Here is a 14105-nt window from a genome sequence, read left to right as displayed (position 1 = left end):
ACTGAATTCTCTTCTATATAGCTAAGGTGCTCTGATGTTTTGAAGTAATATAAATTCTGTCCTTTTTCCTAATTTATATTTGGTTTTATCCTGCTTATGTCTGCTGATTTTGATCACCTTGTAGATGTTGTATTTGCCGTTATCTTTAAGTTAAAATCCATACTGGCATTTTACTGATTTTTCACATGTGCTTTTATTTTATGCTTCTTTATTATTGTTGCATGAGATATGCTTATTTGCACTGGACTGTCCAACTATTTTTATAGGCATATTCATACCTCTCAAGTGTACCTCATTACGAGGAACGTACCTCATTTGGGGTCTTAAAATGTTCATGTTCCTCGAAGTTCCTCAAAGTTCCACATTGAAAGACTCTGTCACACATTCAGTGTTAGGAATTTAAGTGAAATCCCATTGTAAATAGAAATTAATCATATTAGTTCATTAAAATATCTTTTTTAGAAGTAAAACCAGCATACTTTAACCATCTTATGACCTTCCTAGTTGAAATTGTTAGTAAGCCATTATTGCGTGTTCCACATTTTGCCCGTTTGTTCCATATTATGAGGGCTAGTGTTCCTCATTTTGGAGGTGGAAGGTTGAGAGCTATGGGCATATTTTGGGAGAGAAAGCTTTACTAGAATGGCAGTTTTCCAGCTGTTCTGTTTCCTGTGGGTCAGGACTTTTCAGGTCACTGGTCATGTGTGATATTTCCTTTTCTTATTTTTTTTTTTTTTTTGGTTGATTTTCATCTGGGGAAATTATAGTCTTTTATGTTATAGTTTGTATCTGGTTATAATGTTTGTTGACTGGTTAATTATTTCACCTTGTAGGACTTTTAGGTAACAGTTTTGAATTCTGGGACTCGTTAGTGCAAGTAACTGAACAATGAGACTGTGCAAAAATATGGAGTACATGACTACTTTTTTCCATCAGCCCTTGGTCTGAAGTGTTTTATTATTAGATTTTCATATTCCAGGGACCTTTTGATTCAGTCTATCCTTTTACTCCTCCATTAGCCAACTCTTCCTTGACTTCTCTGAGATGCTGAAAGTCTGGTATTGTGTTGCCACAGTGTGTGGAATGAGAGAGTTAAGTTTTTTTTGTGTCAGTTTTTATGTATCCAGGTACTCTTGAAGTTTGTGTCAGGGCTAGGATGACCATGCACCATGTGAGGGTGAGCTAACACTGCCATAGATAAGCCATGTATTGTTATGGTGCCTCTAGGGTTAATGATCTGTAAGTCTAAAACAAGTCTGACATTATATCGGACTTGCTTTGTTTGGCTAACCTAATGCTCCTTATGGAGACCTGGTTTGATAACTTTTGTCCCAGTTTTAACTCTATCTGTACCTCAGGGTCTCCTTGTTATTTATAGCCCCAGAAGGAGCACTAGTGCTGCTGGTGTAGCTACTTCATGGGTACCTACTAGGCTATTGATTTGTGAGTATCTTAAGAAGCCTAACTTTAAATTCCCATGGCAGTTCTTAACCTTTATGTTTTGCATAGGAATAACCCATAGATGGACATTACAAGGATATGATGGTACGTTTACTAGTTGCCCCACTCCATATTTCCCATTCTCGTTCAACATGACCAAGGTAAATTTGGAATGCCCAACACATTTGAGCATGCCTTTAGTACATGAATGAATTACAAATTCTTTTTGATTTACCAGTTAGCATGGGCCTTTTCCTTTAGAGATTTCAGATCTCTGTATTGATCTGGCACAGAATCATTAAAAATGTTTTGTCTTTTGAAGATGCATTGCTTGAGTTGACGAGCAGACATGAACCTGTAAATATTTTTGAGAGTTTCAGCTTCCTTCACGTTGATACCCCTGTAGCCCGTATTTGTGGTCTTTGAGTGGGCATTGTTAATCATTATTGCACACCTGGTGGTGGAGCCAGTTTCATAGCCTGACCAATTTTTATTTTATTTATATTGGTTTACAGGGGTAATGCAGTGATTAATATTTACCAATTTCAGACTCAGCCCAGGTGAAATTCAAAACCTTTCACAAACAAAAATGCAGAAATGTAACTAATAGAGTACTTCAGACTAATTATTATAGAAAACAACTATGTATGTACATTTTAGTGAACAAGAACAGTGCAACTTAAAATCAAGCAGAGTGTAGTGTACAATATGTTCATTGAATGTTGAGGAAGAAGAGACTGAAAGGAGATAAGTTATGTGACATGTCCTGTGTTGAAGCAGGAGCATTTGTCTTGGATGAAGAAGTGCTTTTTGAGTTGCACTCTAAATTTAGAAAAAGTATTGATTTCTTTAATGTCAATGGGGACAGCTTGCCAAAGAGTAGGTGCTTCAGAGGAGAAAGTATGTGCAGTGCTGTAGAGTTTGGTTCTAGGTGTAATGAGAATTAGTGTGTTTTGTGAGTAGTGTCTCTTCTTGTAGGAGGTGTGTTTTTTTTTTTTTTTTTTTTTTTTTTTTTTTTTGGTGAAGTTTAGCTGCAAGGAGAGTAAATGTGGGATGCTGGAATAGTTTGTAGAGCTGGGATAATAAAAAATAGGTTAGATCTTTGTTTTATGGGTAGCCATTTGCCTTTTTCTAGGGTGATACACTGATGGTCAGAGAGAGCAGAATTTGTAATGAATTGACAGATGTTCTTAGTGGTAGTCTGGAGTGTGGCAATGTTTTTCTTGGAAGCAGAAGCAAAAATTGGGAGCCCATATTCAAGTTGAGTAAAGAGAACTTTGGCTGGTTGGGATAGAAAAAGGCGATATCTTTTTGACCCAGAAGAGGAGGGAGGTTATTTTGACTCTCACTTTGTCTGTGAAGAAATGGAAGTTTTGTGACTGATCAAGCCAGTTCGCCTGGTCCATATCCAGCTTGGGGTCTCACCAGTCCAGCTACTGACATTGAGATGGTTCTTCATAGGGATTTATGTAACATCAGTTGTGGCACAGTTTTTCCTTTGGTGGGACAGTTTCTTGAGGGGTTTAGTGCTGATTAATTTTCTAGCTGCCACCTATATTTTGGTGGTAACTGGCACTTTGAATGTAGTAGGCCCAGTGTATTGTTTTCCATAAGTCCTTAGATGCTTTGCAAACCACAGTATGATTTTGTTAGAGATTAGGCTTGTATGGAAGTTAGACTACAGACTGGGAGGACTGACCTTTTGGGGGAAACATAGTCTGAAAGGTCCATCAGTGCAGCATACCAAATGGAAATCTCACACGAGAAGGCAGTATTGCTATACATCAATAACTCTTCCATATCTAATGATCCAGCTGTGCAGCTCAGCTTGTCCTTGTACTTTCTACCTTCTGATTCTTGCTTCTTGCCTTGATTCCAGTGGTGCAATTTACTGTACTGCTTGGTCTTCTGTGTCAATGTTTTCTTTTCTTTTTCCAATTTTGAAACCGGCCTTTATTTCCACTTCAATCTTGACTTGAGCAATTTGCAGAATTATTGTCTGTGATCTGTTGTTCCTTTTAATCAGCAAGGTTTGTGAAGTGTTTTACATTCGGATGAATTCTTTTCATCCTTTCATACATTCCTGAATCCTTGTTATTCTGGTGATAGACTAAAGCACAGCAAAAAGACAACATTCTTAAGAGTTGTTGGTAATCTTAGTATGGCCAGATATCAGCTGTTGTCTTCTGTTCTAATCCGCCTTATCTCCCTGACCCTGTTTGCCAAGTATATTGATCATGTGCTCTTGGACCCACTGTGTACTCTTCGGCGATTGAGTAAGTTCCTATGGTAGTCAAGCATTGACTTGTGACTATGACAGGGATCAAACTTGGATTTTGTGGTGTATGTGCTACTGATAAAGGAGGGCACAGAGTTCCACTTTTAATAGGAGAAATAGTGTCATCCTCCTTGGTAAGATCCGAGCATAAAGCAATCAGTTTTGAACGCACCATCTCCCCTGATCCCCTCTTGTCAGAGTCAAACGAAAAAACTTTTCCAAAGCTGAATACAGTCTCCTCAAAGCAGGTGTAAGCAGCTTCACCGCCACCATCCCTTCAGTTGAAACTAGCACTAATGTCCAAGCCTACACCAAAAAACTATACGAGCACCTCCGTAGCTGTATGTATGAACTCAGCAATACCGAACAGGACCAAATCATCTTCCTCAAGGAAGAGTTAAGCATGTCTGGTGGACAGCAGCAATAAACAAACTCTATAATAGAAGGAAAAAATTGCTGTCCAGGGCCAAGAAGGAGCAGGTGGCAAGTGGGAAGCAATCTCTCCTTTGTCTGAACAAGCAAATAAGGTTACTGGTGAAATCCTCTGAGGCTAACTTCGAGTCCAAATTGGCCACATCCACCAAGGACAATCACAAGCCCTTCACATATGTCTGCAATCTCAAAGGCAACACCCAAATCTGCTCTGAACTAGTGGTCAATAACACCGCATACACAAACACCATAGATATAGCCAACTTGCTTGCAGACAGGTACAGTGAAAATTTCACCCCCTGTCCCCCTTCCATCAGTAAACCAGGACATCCCCAGTACCTGTCCCCCTCCCCTCATCACCAGGGAGCAGGTCCTTAATGCCCTCTCAGAGGAAAATAATACCGCTAACACCCGATAGCATCCCTGGCTGTATCCTGCATGAGCTTTCGGCTCCATTAGACACCTTATTCAACCAAAGCCTGAGCACCAGCTTCATCCCAGCTGAATGGATGACTCCCACTGTCATCCCTCCACACAAAGGTAGAGTGTCCACTGACCCAGGCAGTTATAGGCCCATCACCCTAACTAGCTTGATCTGCAAGGCCATGGAACGCATTATAATGGACCTTATAAACAAGGACATTGGCAACCTCCAGACACTTGACCCCACACAGTTTGATTTTTGTCAAAGGGAGATCATGGCTGTTAAACTTGGTCGAATTCTTTGAAACGGTCACCAAAGCCATGGATGAAGGGGAAGACTGTGCACACTGCCTACCTTGACCTAGCCAAAGCCTTGGACACACTTCCCCACTCGGGCATAATAGATAAACTTTCCCAGCTATGTATCAACCTGTATGTTACCAGATGGGTAGCTAACTGGCTCACTGATGGAACCCACTCAGTCAAAGTAGGGGAAGCCTCCTCTAGTAGTAGTCCCGTAACGAGTGGTGTACTCTAAATGTCGGTCTTGGGGCCTGTACTGTTTGAGATGTACTTTTCTGAGGTGCAAGCCAAAACTAGTGGTCTGTGGCTGACCAAGTTTGCAGATAACTGCAAGGTGGGCGCGGTCTTAAATTCCCCTAGTGATGTGAACATCCTCCAAGAGGGCCTTACCCAAACTAATGACTGGTGCCAGAAGCATGGCCTCAAATTGAATGCTAAGAAATGCGTCATTATCCCCTTTGGGGAAAATGTCATCCTCACTAATTATCACATTAATAACATACTAAGCATGCAATCAGTTGTGAGGAACTTGGGCACCCAGGTTGATAGCACCCTGACTTTTGACCACCATGTTGCCTCCATTGTACGGAAGGCTTTCCACATGGCCCATCTCATAAATAAGGGTATTTCATCCAGGAACAAGGAGGTCATAACACCCCTGTACTCCTCTCTTATCAGACCATTATCAAGTACAATGGCCCCTTTGGCATGTACCTTGCCAAGCACATGCAGCAGTTGGAGACACCACAGAGGTTCCTGACCAGGAAAATCCAGGGTCTCAAAACACCTGTCCTATGCAGATAGGCTAAAAGCCCTGTCACTCTACTCTGTCTCATACAGACTGCTCAGAGGTGACCTGTGTCTGGCATACAAGGCCAATTCAGACTCAGCCTTGATGGAGTTGCTGCATATCCATAAGACAAACTCCACTCTCGCAACCTGCACCCAAGGCCTTAACCTGGTCTTTGACATTAATAGAACTTGTTGGCATGATAGATTATCCGGAATGTGCTTCTTTTGAACTTGAAATGTATTTCTCAGCAGCAGGCTGTCACTTGGGTATCAGCTATCATAAAGGTATCTTGTGTCAACAGTGAAATATCACTTGGATGAAACAATTTATTCCATCTTCAGACCTTGATAAGATGCAATAGTGTCTTCCTGCCCTGCTTATTGCAGTGCTGTTTGCTTTGGACTCATGGATGGGGACCTGGTACAGCTACAGCTGGTGTGGAATTCTGAGGCCTGACATTTGACTGTGCTTTTTCTACACCAGTCTTATTACCCCAGTGCACTGGGATGTATGTGCACTACCTGTCACAGCCAGGTACTTTGTTACACACCTTAATACTTAACTTTGCCCAGTCTGAATCCTATTTACAAGAACTCCTGCTGCCTTACCGTCTGCTGTGATCTTTGAGATTGTCAGGTGAGAGACTGCTGATTGTTCCCAGGACCCTCCTGGCAACATCTAATAGGCATTCTTTTGCTTACCTAGCTGTTGTCTTGTGGAGTCAACAGTATTCCCCATATTCATGCATTCAGTTTTGAGGTCTGCTTCCGAAGGTCCATCAAATGTCATCTGTAATGAGAACCTGTCAAGTTATCTCAAATTCTTTCTTTGTTTAGTTTTTGCAATGTGTTTTACTTTATCTGTACCATATTGCAGATTAATTGCTGAATTGTGCTGCTTGTGCTTATTAGTTTGGCATCTAGAGTCTGAGTTTAATCTTCTAAAAGACAGTGCATCGAGATTTTTTTTTTCTGCTTCTCACTGAGATTTGTCTTGCAGAGCACACAATTATTGGTGGATCTAGTATTGTAGATGGCTGAATAAAGAAATTAGAAATTAATAAGAAATATTGGTCACCTGTATTATCTGAAACTTGAATTAACTTAATATATCCTGTTGTTTGAAAGAAAACATACTCTGCAATGCAGGATTTTTAACCCTTTTTCTTTGCTTTTCCTGTAATTCCAGACCAACTCCTGTCCTCTTTGTCGACATGAACTTCCAACTGATGATCCAGAATATGAGGAATACAAAAAAGACAAGGTAAGGCAACAAGATAGCAGCTTAGATAATTTTACTGCATCCTTGTAACATCTGAGGTAGGGGGAGGTTAGTCTTCCAACACTGGGGTGGGGTGTAGCAGCAGTGAGATCATTTCTTTCTCTTGGTGTTGAAAGCTGCAGCAAAAGCCTGATATCATCTAGGTCCATTCCAAATTAGTCCGTTTACCACAGCTATATTTTAGATTTTTTATGTAAAATTAAACAACGTTAATATGAAGGCAGCTGATAATACATACCAAATGTTAACATGCTGAAGTATTGCATAGCTTATTCATTGCAAGACGCAGACTAGTATTAATGATGCATCTGTACTAGTACCTCCTTTCAGGAAAACATGCTTTTGGTTTTAAGCAACTTGATCCGATGTCTGTTTTCGTCTGTTCAAACATATGGGTTATTGGATCCAGCAGGATATAACCTCGGCACCAACTTCAAAGCTTATCAGATCCAGTGCTTTGACTCCTCCCCTAACCATAATTCTCTAGGCTGTACCTCGTATGCTGAGATTTTGTTTGCTGCTCAAACACTTTGGACGTGTGTACAGATCTCTTCAACAGTAGGCTGCCTTGTAGTTATTGTCGCTATTTCTCCTCTATTACCATGAGTGTTTATTCCCATTCTTGACCATAATTAGTATTCTGAAAATGTTGATAGTTTTCTGATAGGATTTGTTGCTTAATTAATTAGTTATGTGGGAGATGCTCCCAATGTTCCTACATCCTTCAAGGGACATCAATATTTCTCACAAGAAGGGGTATTAAAGTAGAATCCAATAAGTTTTGTAACTGTGAAAGTGTGGGGTGATATATATTGCAGTATGTGATTCCTGTGATGCTTTCTACGTTGGAAAAACTATTGGAACTTTTAAAAGACCTATATATGAGCATATTAATGATGTGAAAAATAAGAACGATAATGGCGTGTTTAGACATATTATTACTTGTCATTCAGCAAAATGTTTTTTTTTTTGTAATAGAAAAAGTAGAAGTGGATCCATGTGGGGGCCATGGGAGACTACGATCGAATACCGTGAATTGTTTTGGCAACTCAAACTTGATGCTAATAAGAATTTTGGGTTAAACGATTTCATTTCCCTGGCCCCTGTTTTGAAACTTAGAGCTGCTAAATTGTTGTCCTAATTATGGCTGTAATTTGGCAGCATTATGAACATTTCCCATTTTGACCAGTAGAGGGAGAAACTGATTTACTGTCTCATTTAATGCACTTTCTACTTAAATGCTTTAACTTCACAATGAACATGTTTTTATTGTTTTAATATAATATATTTATGAAATGTTTGTGTTATGAAGATGAGTGTTTGATATGTTTTAATATGTATTTATGTTTTAAGGAAGTTTAGCTTCTGTGAAGTTCATTGAGAGTTTTTTAAATTATATTAAAGAAGTCATTGGCTGTGAGCGTTAGGTGATGGTATTTAAGGAAGTCATTTGGAGTATTATGTGTTATGTCTGAAGAAGTCTTTTTGTGTGGACGAAAACGTATTTGTACAAGACAACGTTATTAAACCGCTTTCCTGTAGCTTTATAGTGTGGCCGTTCTTCCATTCAGTTGGGGTTTTGGAACAAGTGTGCTTGGATTTTGTTTGGTGTATTTGTTGCTTAATTAGTTATTTAATTAGTTAGCTAGTTTGTTAATATTAGAGTTAAAGCCTTAGGTTTTTGTTCTGTTCTCCTGTGCAGCTTTCAGTGCAAGGTCCTATCAGACCAGAAGGGACAAGTTTGTTTTAAAGAGTCACCTTCACTCTCAGACAGGAGCTACCCCCTTCATCTTCATCATCTTATAAAAGAAGAAAAAACAACTTGAAGGGCCAAGAGAAAGATAAAGAGGAAAAAGGTAAAAGAAGGAAAGGAGGAAGTCTTCATCAAAGTCGTTGAAGGAAAGGTCTTTAGAGCCAGCAACCTTGGTCGGCCCCTGACCCTAAAGTGCACAGAAGGTTGGATCAGACACCCACTTGGGCCCAATTACCTTCTCCACAAACCAGTTACTCACTGGGACCAGTGAGTTCCAGACTCCAGTCACCAATACTACAAGAATGATTCTATTCTCTATCACCATCTGTAGCATCATTCACTAGATTGTCGTCTCACAGAACTTGACATTGACAGGATACATCGTCAGGAAATTCTCCAGAACACGGATAAAGCTTGGGGTTATACTGGCACCATCCCCTGGAAAGGTACCAAATCTCCTACTTTATAAGAATCCTTACCAAAATGACCTTCAGGTTCGGTGTTAATGGAACCATTTGGAACCATAGCAACTTTGTCCACGCTGGAGCTGCTTCCATCTTTGCTGACAGTCTCCCATGCTCTCTTAACTCCAATGCCTTCAGATTGTGATGAGACTCTGAGCCGAGACTTTGAAGCTGAGTTCTTGGGGGGGGGGGGATGACGCCAAGATTCTTGGCCATCTCTCCCTCTTGGGACCTCGGGCCTGGACAGTTCGGATCTGAGATTAGCTTCAGGGCCAGGGCGCACTGGTGCCGCGGTTTCCCTCTCTTCTCCAGAAGGGAGGAGTCATCGGTTCTCATGGTAGCCTCAACCTTTGAGGCTTTTGAAAGGGTTTTGGAAAAATACTAAAGACAAGGTATCTTAAGCCATTTTGGTTCCAGCCAAAACCCCATCTATTGTCTGTTTCTTTGCCTCTTCATCTGGTCAGGGACAGCTATTACCAAGGTTTTCCTAGGAATTTGTCTTTCACCAAAGATACTGACTTAGAGGAAGCAAACGGTTGCCCCCACTTGTTTTCTGGAGATGTCACATTCAGTGGCATTCTAGAATTAATGAAACTGAGAAAGGGTTTGATGTTACAAGACCCTTTACTAGATGAGTCGGTATTCTTGGAGGCCTTTGGTTCTGGACCAACATCATCCTGGGTGGTACTTCCCATAGACCCACTTATCAAACTCATGACTGAACAGACTTGGAAGGACCCTAATGTAGTGGAGCCCATCTGTAAGAAAACCGACCAAGTATCTGCACCAACAGACAGGAAGCACTGGATTAAGGGTCCACATGTGGATGCTATGGTGTTGGCAGCAGCCACAAAAGAAAGAGCTATTGGAAGAAAGCTTATCTGTTCATCCTTCTCTAACAGAGAATGTAGGGTGATGGACAGATTTGGGAAGTGGACTTATGCATCCGTGACTTTTGCCCTTAGATTGCTGAACTGCCCAGTCCATGTAACAAGGTTCCAGAGAGCCTTAACTAAAGAGGTCATCAAGTTACTTTTAGGGGTGTTGCTTGCAGATGTTCAGAAAACAGTGGACTCCCAGCTTTCCACCCTTCAGTCCTCCTCTAGTGTGGTCATGCGTCTGTTTTCTAATGCAGTGGATGGTATAGCCAGAGCAGCAGGAACTGGCATTACCATGCATAACCACACCTGTATGCGGCTTTATGCACCTTATGATGGTTCTACATTGTTTGGACCAAAAGTCAAGCATACACTCACCAGGAGCGAACAAGATGGTAGGACTCTGTCTGCAGTGGGAGTGTGCTTCTTCAGCCCCGCAAAGAACATTCTGTAAGAAAAAGAGATTGGGGAAGAAGATGTTGTTCCACATATCAGAGTACTTTCTAGGACTCCCAAGGTGACGCACCTCCCCATGGCAGAGGGGAAGTTAACAGATGCCCAAGAGGCAGGGACGGTCTGTACAATCAAGGCTTTTGCAATACATTCTCCAAGAAAGCCTGTCAGTGCTCCTGAATAGTTACCTGACTGCTGCACTCTGGAGGCAGTCACACGGCATCTCTTTCCACCCTCAAGCCTGGCATGATAACATCAGCTTCATGGGTGCTGAGAGTAATATTCAGAGGCTATTCAGTTCCCTTTTTCCTCCCACCACAGAAAAAGTCCCCAATGTGCCACCTAGCTGGTGGGACATAGTAGCCATAGAAATTTAAAAGCTGCTAGAAGAAGATTTAATCCAGGTGGTCTTCCACAATCAGTTGAATCTTAAGTCTATTTTAGGTTATTTTAAGTACCAAAGAAAATCACTGATCTCAGATTGATTTTGAATCTCGGTCACATAAACCAGTTCATTCAGAAGACAAAATTCTGGATTGTCACGCTTCAGTCCATTTTGCCATTTCTGAGCTAGGATGATTGGATGTGCTATATAGATCTCCAGGATGCGTACTATCATATCAAGGTAGCTAAGGACTCCAGGAGAATTAATTGTTTCCATACCATCTCACCACAGCCCCCAGGGTGTTAACCAAGATCTTGGCAGTGGTAGCTGTTCAGCTGCATCTACTGCGGATCCAAGTCCTCCCGTATCTCAACAACTGTATTCCTGTATCTCGACAACTGTCTCCTCACTGCCTCCACTGAGCATCTCCTCCTCACGTACCGGTATCAAGTACTCTAGCTGCTTCTGAATTTTGAATTTAGGAATCTCCATAAACCTGCCGCAATGTCAGCTGACTCCAACTCTGAGTATAGAATTCATAGGATGCCACCTAAGCACCAAACTCTACCTTCTCCAGTCCAGGGTCCAGTCACTTTGTCTAAGAGGTCTACAGATTCTGCATCATCCAACAACACCAGCGAGAGTAAGCCTACGTATCTTGGGTCTCATGCATCCACAGTTTTAATGATTCCATTAGCCAGATATTTCATGAGTGCTGCAGTGGACCTTAGCATTACTTTGGTGTCAATCCACTCGCCCTTTGCATTCAAACCTTCAGAGTCTGCAAAAAACACATTGCTTGTTCACCTCTCACAATAGTGATCACAGACACATCCTGTCTTGGTTGGGAGGGGGCATTTCGAAGGGAAGATGGTACATGTTTAACAACGGAGGCCAATCTTCACATCACTGTCTTGGACCTGAGAGTAGTCCTCCCGGTGTTGCAGGCATTTCAGGACCTCCTCTCCGAAGGTGTGATCTCCATACAAACAGACAACATGACTGTGGTATGGTACATCAACAAACAGGGAGGAACTTGATCTTATCCTCTGTCGAGAAGCCATGAGGTCTGGCAATGGGCAGTGACTTCACAATGCTTTCTGATATCAACACACACCTCGGAGTACTCCAGTGTGCTCACGGACAAATTGAGCAGGCTAATGCTGATGCCTCAGAAGTGGTTTGTTAATCCTATAGTGATGCAAACAGTTGAGTCACTGGGGTCAACCTTGCTGCAGCTTCTTTGCCTCCTATCCATACAGCAAATGCAGCATGTACTTTGCCCTGATCACCCACTGGAACAGTCACTAAAGGATGCATTGGCCCACAGTTAACCCATGGGTCTTCCTTATGCTCCCCCCCCCTTCATCACTAATGAACAAATTCATACAGAAAGTAAGGCAATGCAGGGCCAGGGTGATCCTCACTGCTCCCTTTTGGCCCCAACAGACATGGTTCCCCTACCTGTGGGGTCTTCTTATGCATCCTTCATAGATGTTGGATCATTATCCAGATCTACTAACTAACCAGTCTGAACTACCTACTCTGGATCAGAAGTCTGTGAAATTAACTGCATGGTTCCTCCAATTTTAACCATAGCCAGAGATTCCAGGCTTCCTCCCAGAGTAGCCAGTATTTTTTCCACTTCACAGAACCTGACAACAGCTAGAAAACTTACTTCAATTAATGGAAGAGATTTTTAATTTAGGTCTATTCCAAAGGTGGATCCCTTTTCAGCACCAGTTCCCTCCATACTTGAATTTTTTTCTGATCTCTTTGACTAAGGCTCCAGTTTTGCCACCATTAAGGTACAATTGGTTGCACTTTCCAGTTTTCATGTTGGACATGACATGCTGATAGCATCTCTAAAAATATCAAAAGCCTTCCTCAAAGGTACCTTTCTGCTGAGACCTCCCAATAGAGACCCCAACACCTCTGTGAGACATCACCTTTATGTTACAAGCTCTAACCCAGGCTCCCATTTTACTCGCTTCCACTGCAGACTTGAAAATTTTGACATTGAAAACAATTTTCTTGGTCACAGTAACATTAGCCAGATGAATCTCGGAACTACAAGCCCTCTTGTCTAGTGTTCCACAAAGATAGCGTTACCCTTGGAGCTAACGTATCCTTTATTCCTAAGCTAGCATCTGAAACGGATTTAAATCTGTCAATACATTTACTCATTTTCTTTCCAAGGTACTCGAGCAAAGGAGAATACTAAAACATGTTAGATGTTCGCAGACCACTCTGATTGTATAATCGCAGGACAAAAGATTTCAGAAATGCTTATCAGTTGTTCATTTCCTTTTCCAAACTAAAGTTGGGAAAGGCAGTTTCCAAAGTAACCTTATACAGATATCTCTCGGATTGTATTTCCTTTGTATATAACAATAAGAATTTACCCTTACCAGATAAACCAAAAGCACATTCAGCCAGAGCAGTTGCTACTGCTGCAGCCTTTAACAAAAGATTATTCATTGATGACATCTGTGCTGCGGCCACATGGGCAACTGTACATACCTTTGTGTCTCACTGTAAGCTTGACACTCTGTTCAGATCACCTTCATCATTGGGTTGCACCATAATCAGGAATGTCCTTCCTTGATACTATCCAATTTCATAGCTTGGGATTCTGTTCCATATGTCTGAATGGACGAAAATAGACAACACTGGATACGAATGTTGTATACGTACTATAACATTAGGTCAATGTCTTGATTGTTGTCCACTTCAAACTCCCTCCTCCTACCCCCTTCCATATTGTCACCTATGGCTTTGAGATGACTGAGTGGATGTTATTCCCTCTCTGTGCACAGTCACATAAGATCGGAATTACTTTTTTCAACAATTTGAGATCACCAAGTTTACTACTTCTTTCTGGGAAGGGGTTTTTCCATAGGTAGTTTTTTTTTTTTTCTATTATATTCCAGATTAGGTGGAGCAAACTCGATCTGAGGTACAGTCTTGGGAATTAATTGGTAGGGGGAAGAGTCCGAGCTCTGGAGCTAATAAGCTTCAAAGTCGGTGGAGAGGTTGGATCCCATCAGATTTGACAACCCATAAGTATGTACAGAACTTTTCGTTTACTAACCTTATTCATTTTCTATGAACTTGGACCTTAAGGAACAGAAACAGAACTGCACCCAGACAGCTTGAATGTAATGCCATAATTTCTGGTTTAAAGCATCCTGCCAGTAGCCCTATATGCGTAATGGTTTG

At 41.4% G+C, this 14105-nt stretch overlaps 1 protein-coding gene across 2 annotated transcripts in view; it reads left to right on the top strand.

Moving 5' to 3' along the window:
• The window catches only part of RNF181 (ring finger protein 181), a 147827-nt gene that overhangs the window by 35456 nt on the left and 98266 nt on the right, over positions 1–14105 (top strand). For both annotated transcript variants that reach the window (XM_044084288.1, XM_044084289.1), the window contains exon 4: positions 6858–6932. In XM_044084288.1, coding sequence (XP_043940223.1) covers positions 6858–6932 — 75 coding nt within the window. The remainder of the gene's footprint in view (positions 1–6857; positions 6933–14105) is intronic.

This window comes from Protopterus annectens, chromosome 9.part0 (assembly GCF_019279795.1).
Source record: "Protopterus annectens isolate FY-2018-M chromosome 9.part0, PAN1.0, whole genome shotgun sequence".
Lineage (NCBI taxonomy): Eukaryota > Metazoa > Chordata > Ceratodontiformes > Protopteridae > Protopterus > Protopterus annectens.
The sequence above is the reverse complement of the archived record's forward strand: the minus strand, read 5'-3'. Positions and strand labels throughout refer to the sequence as shown.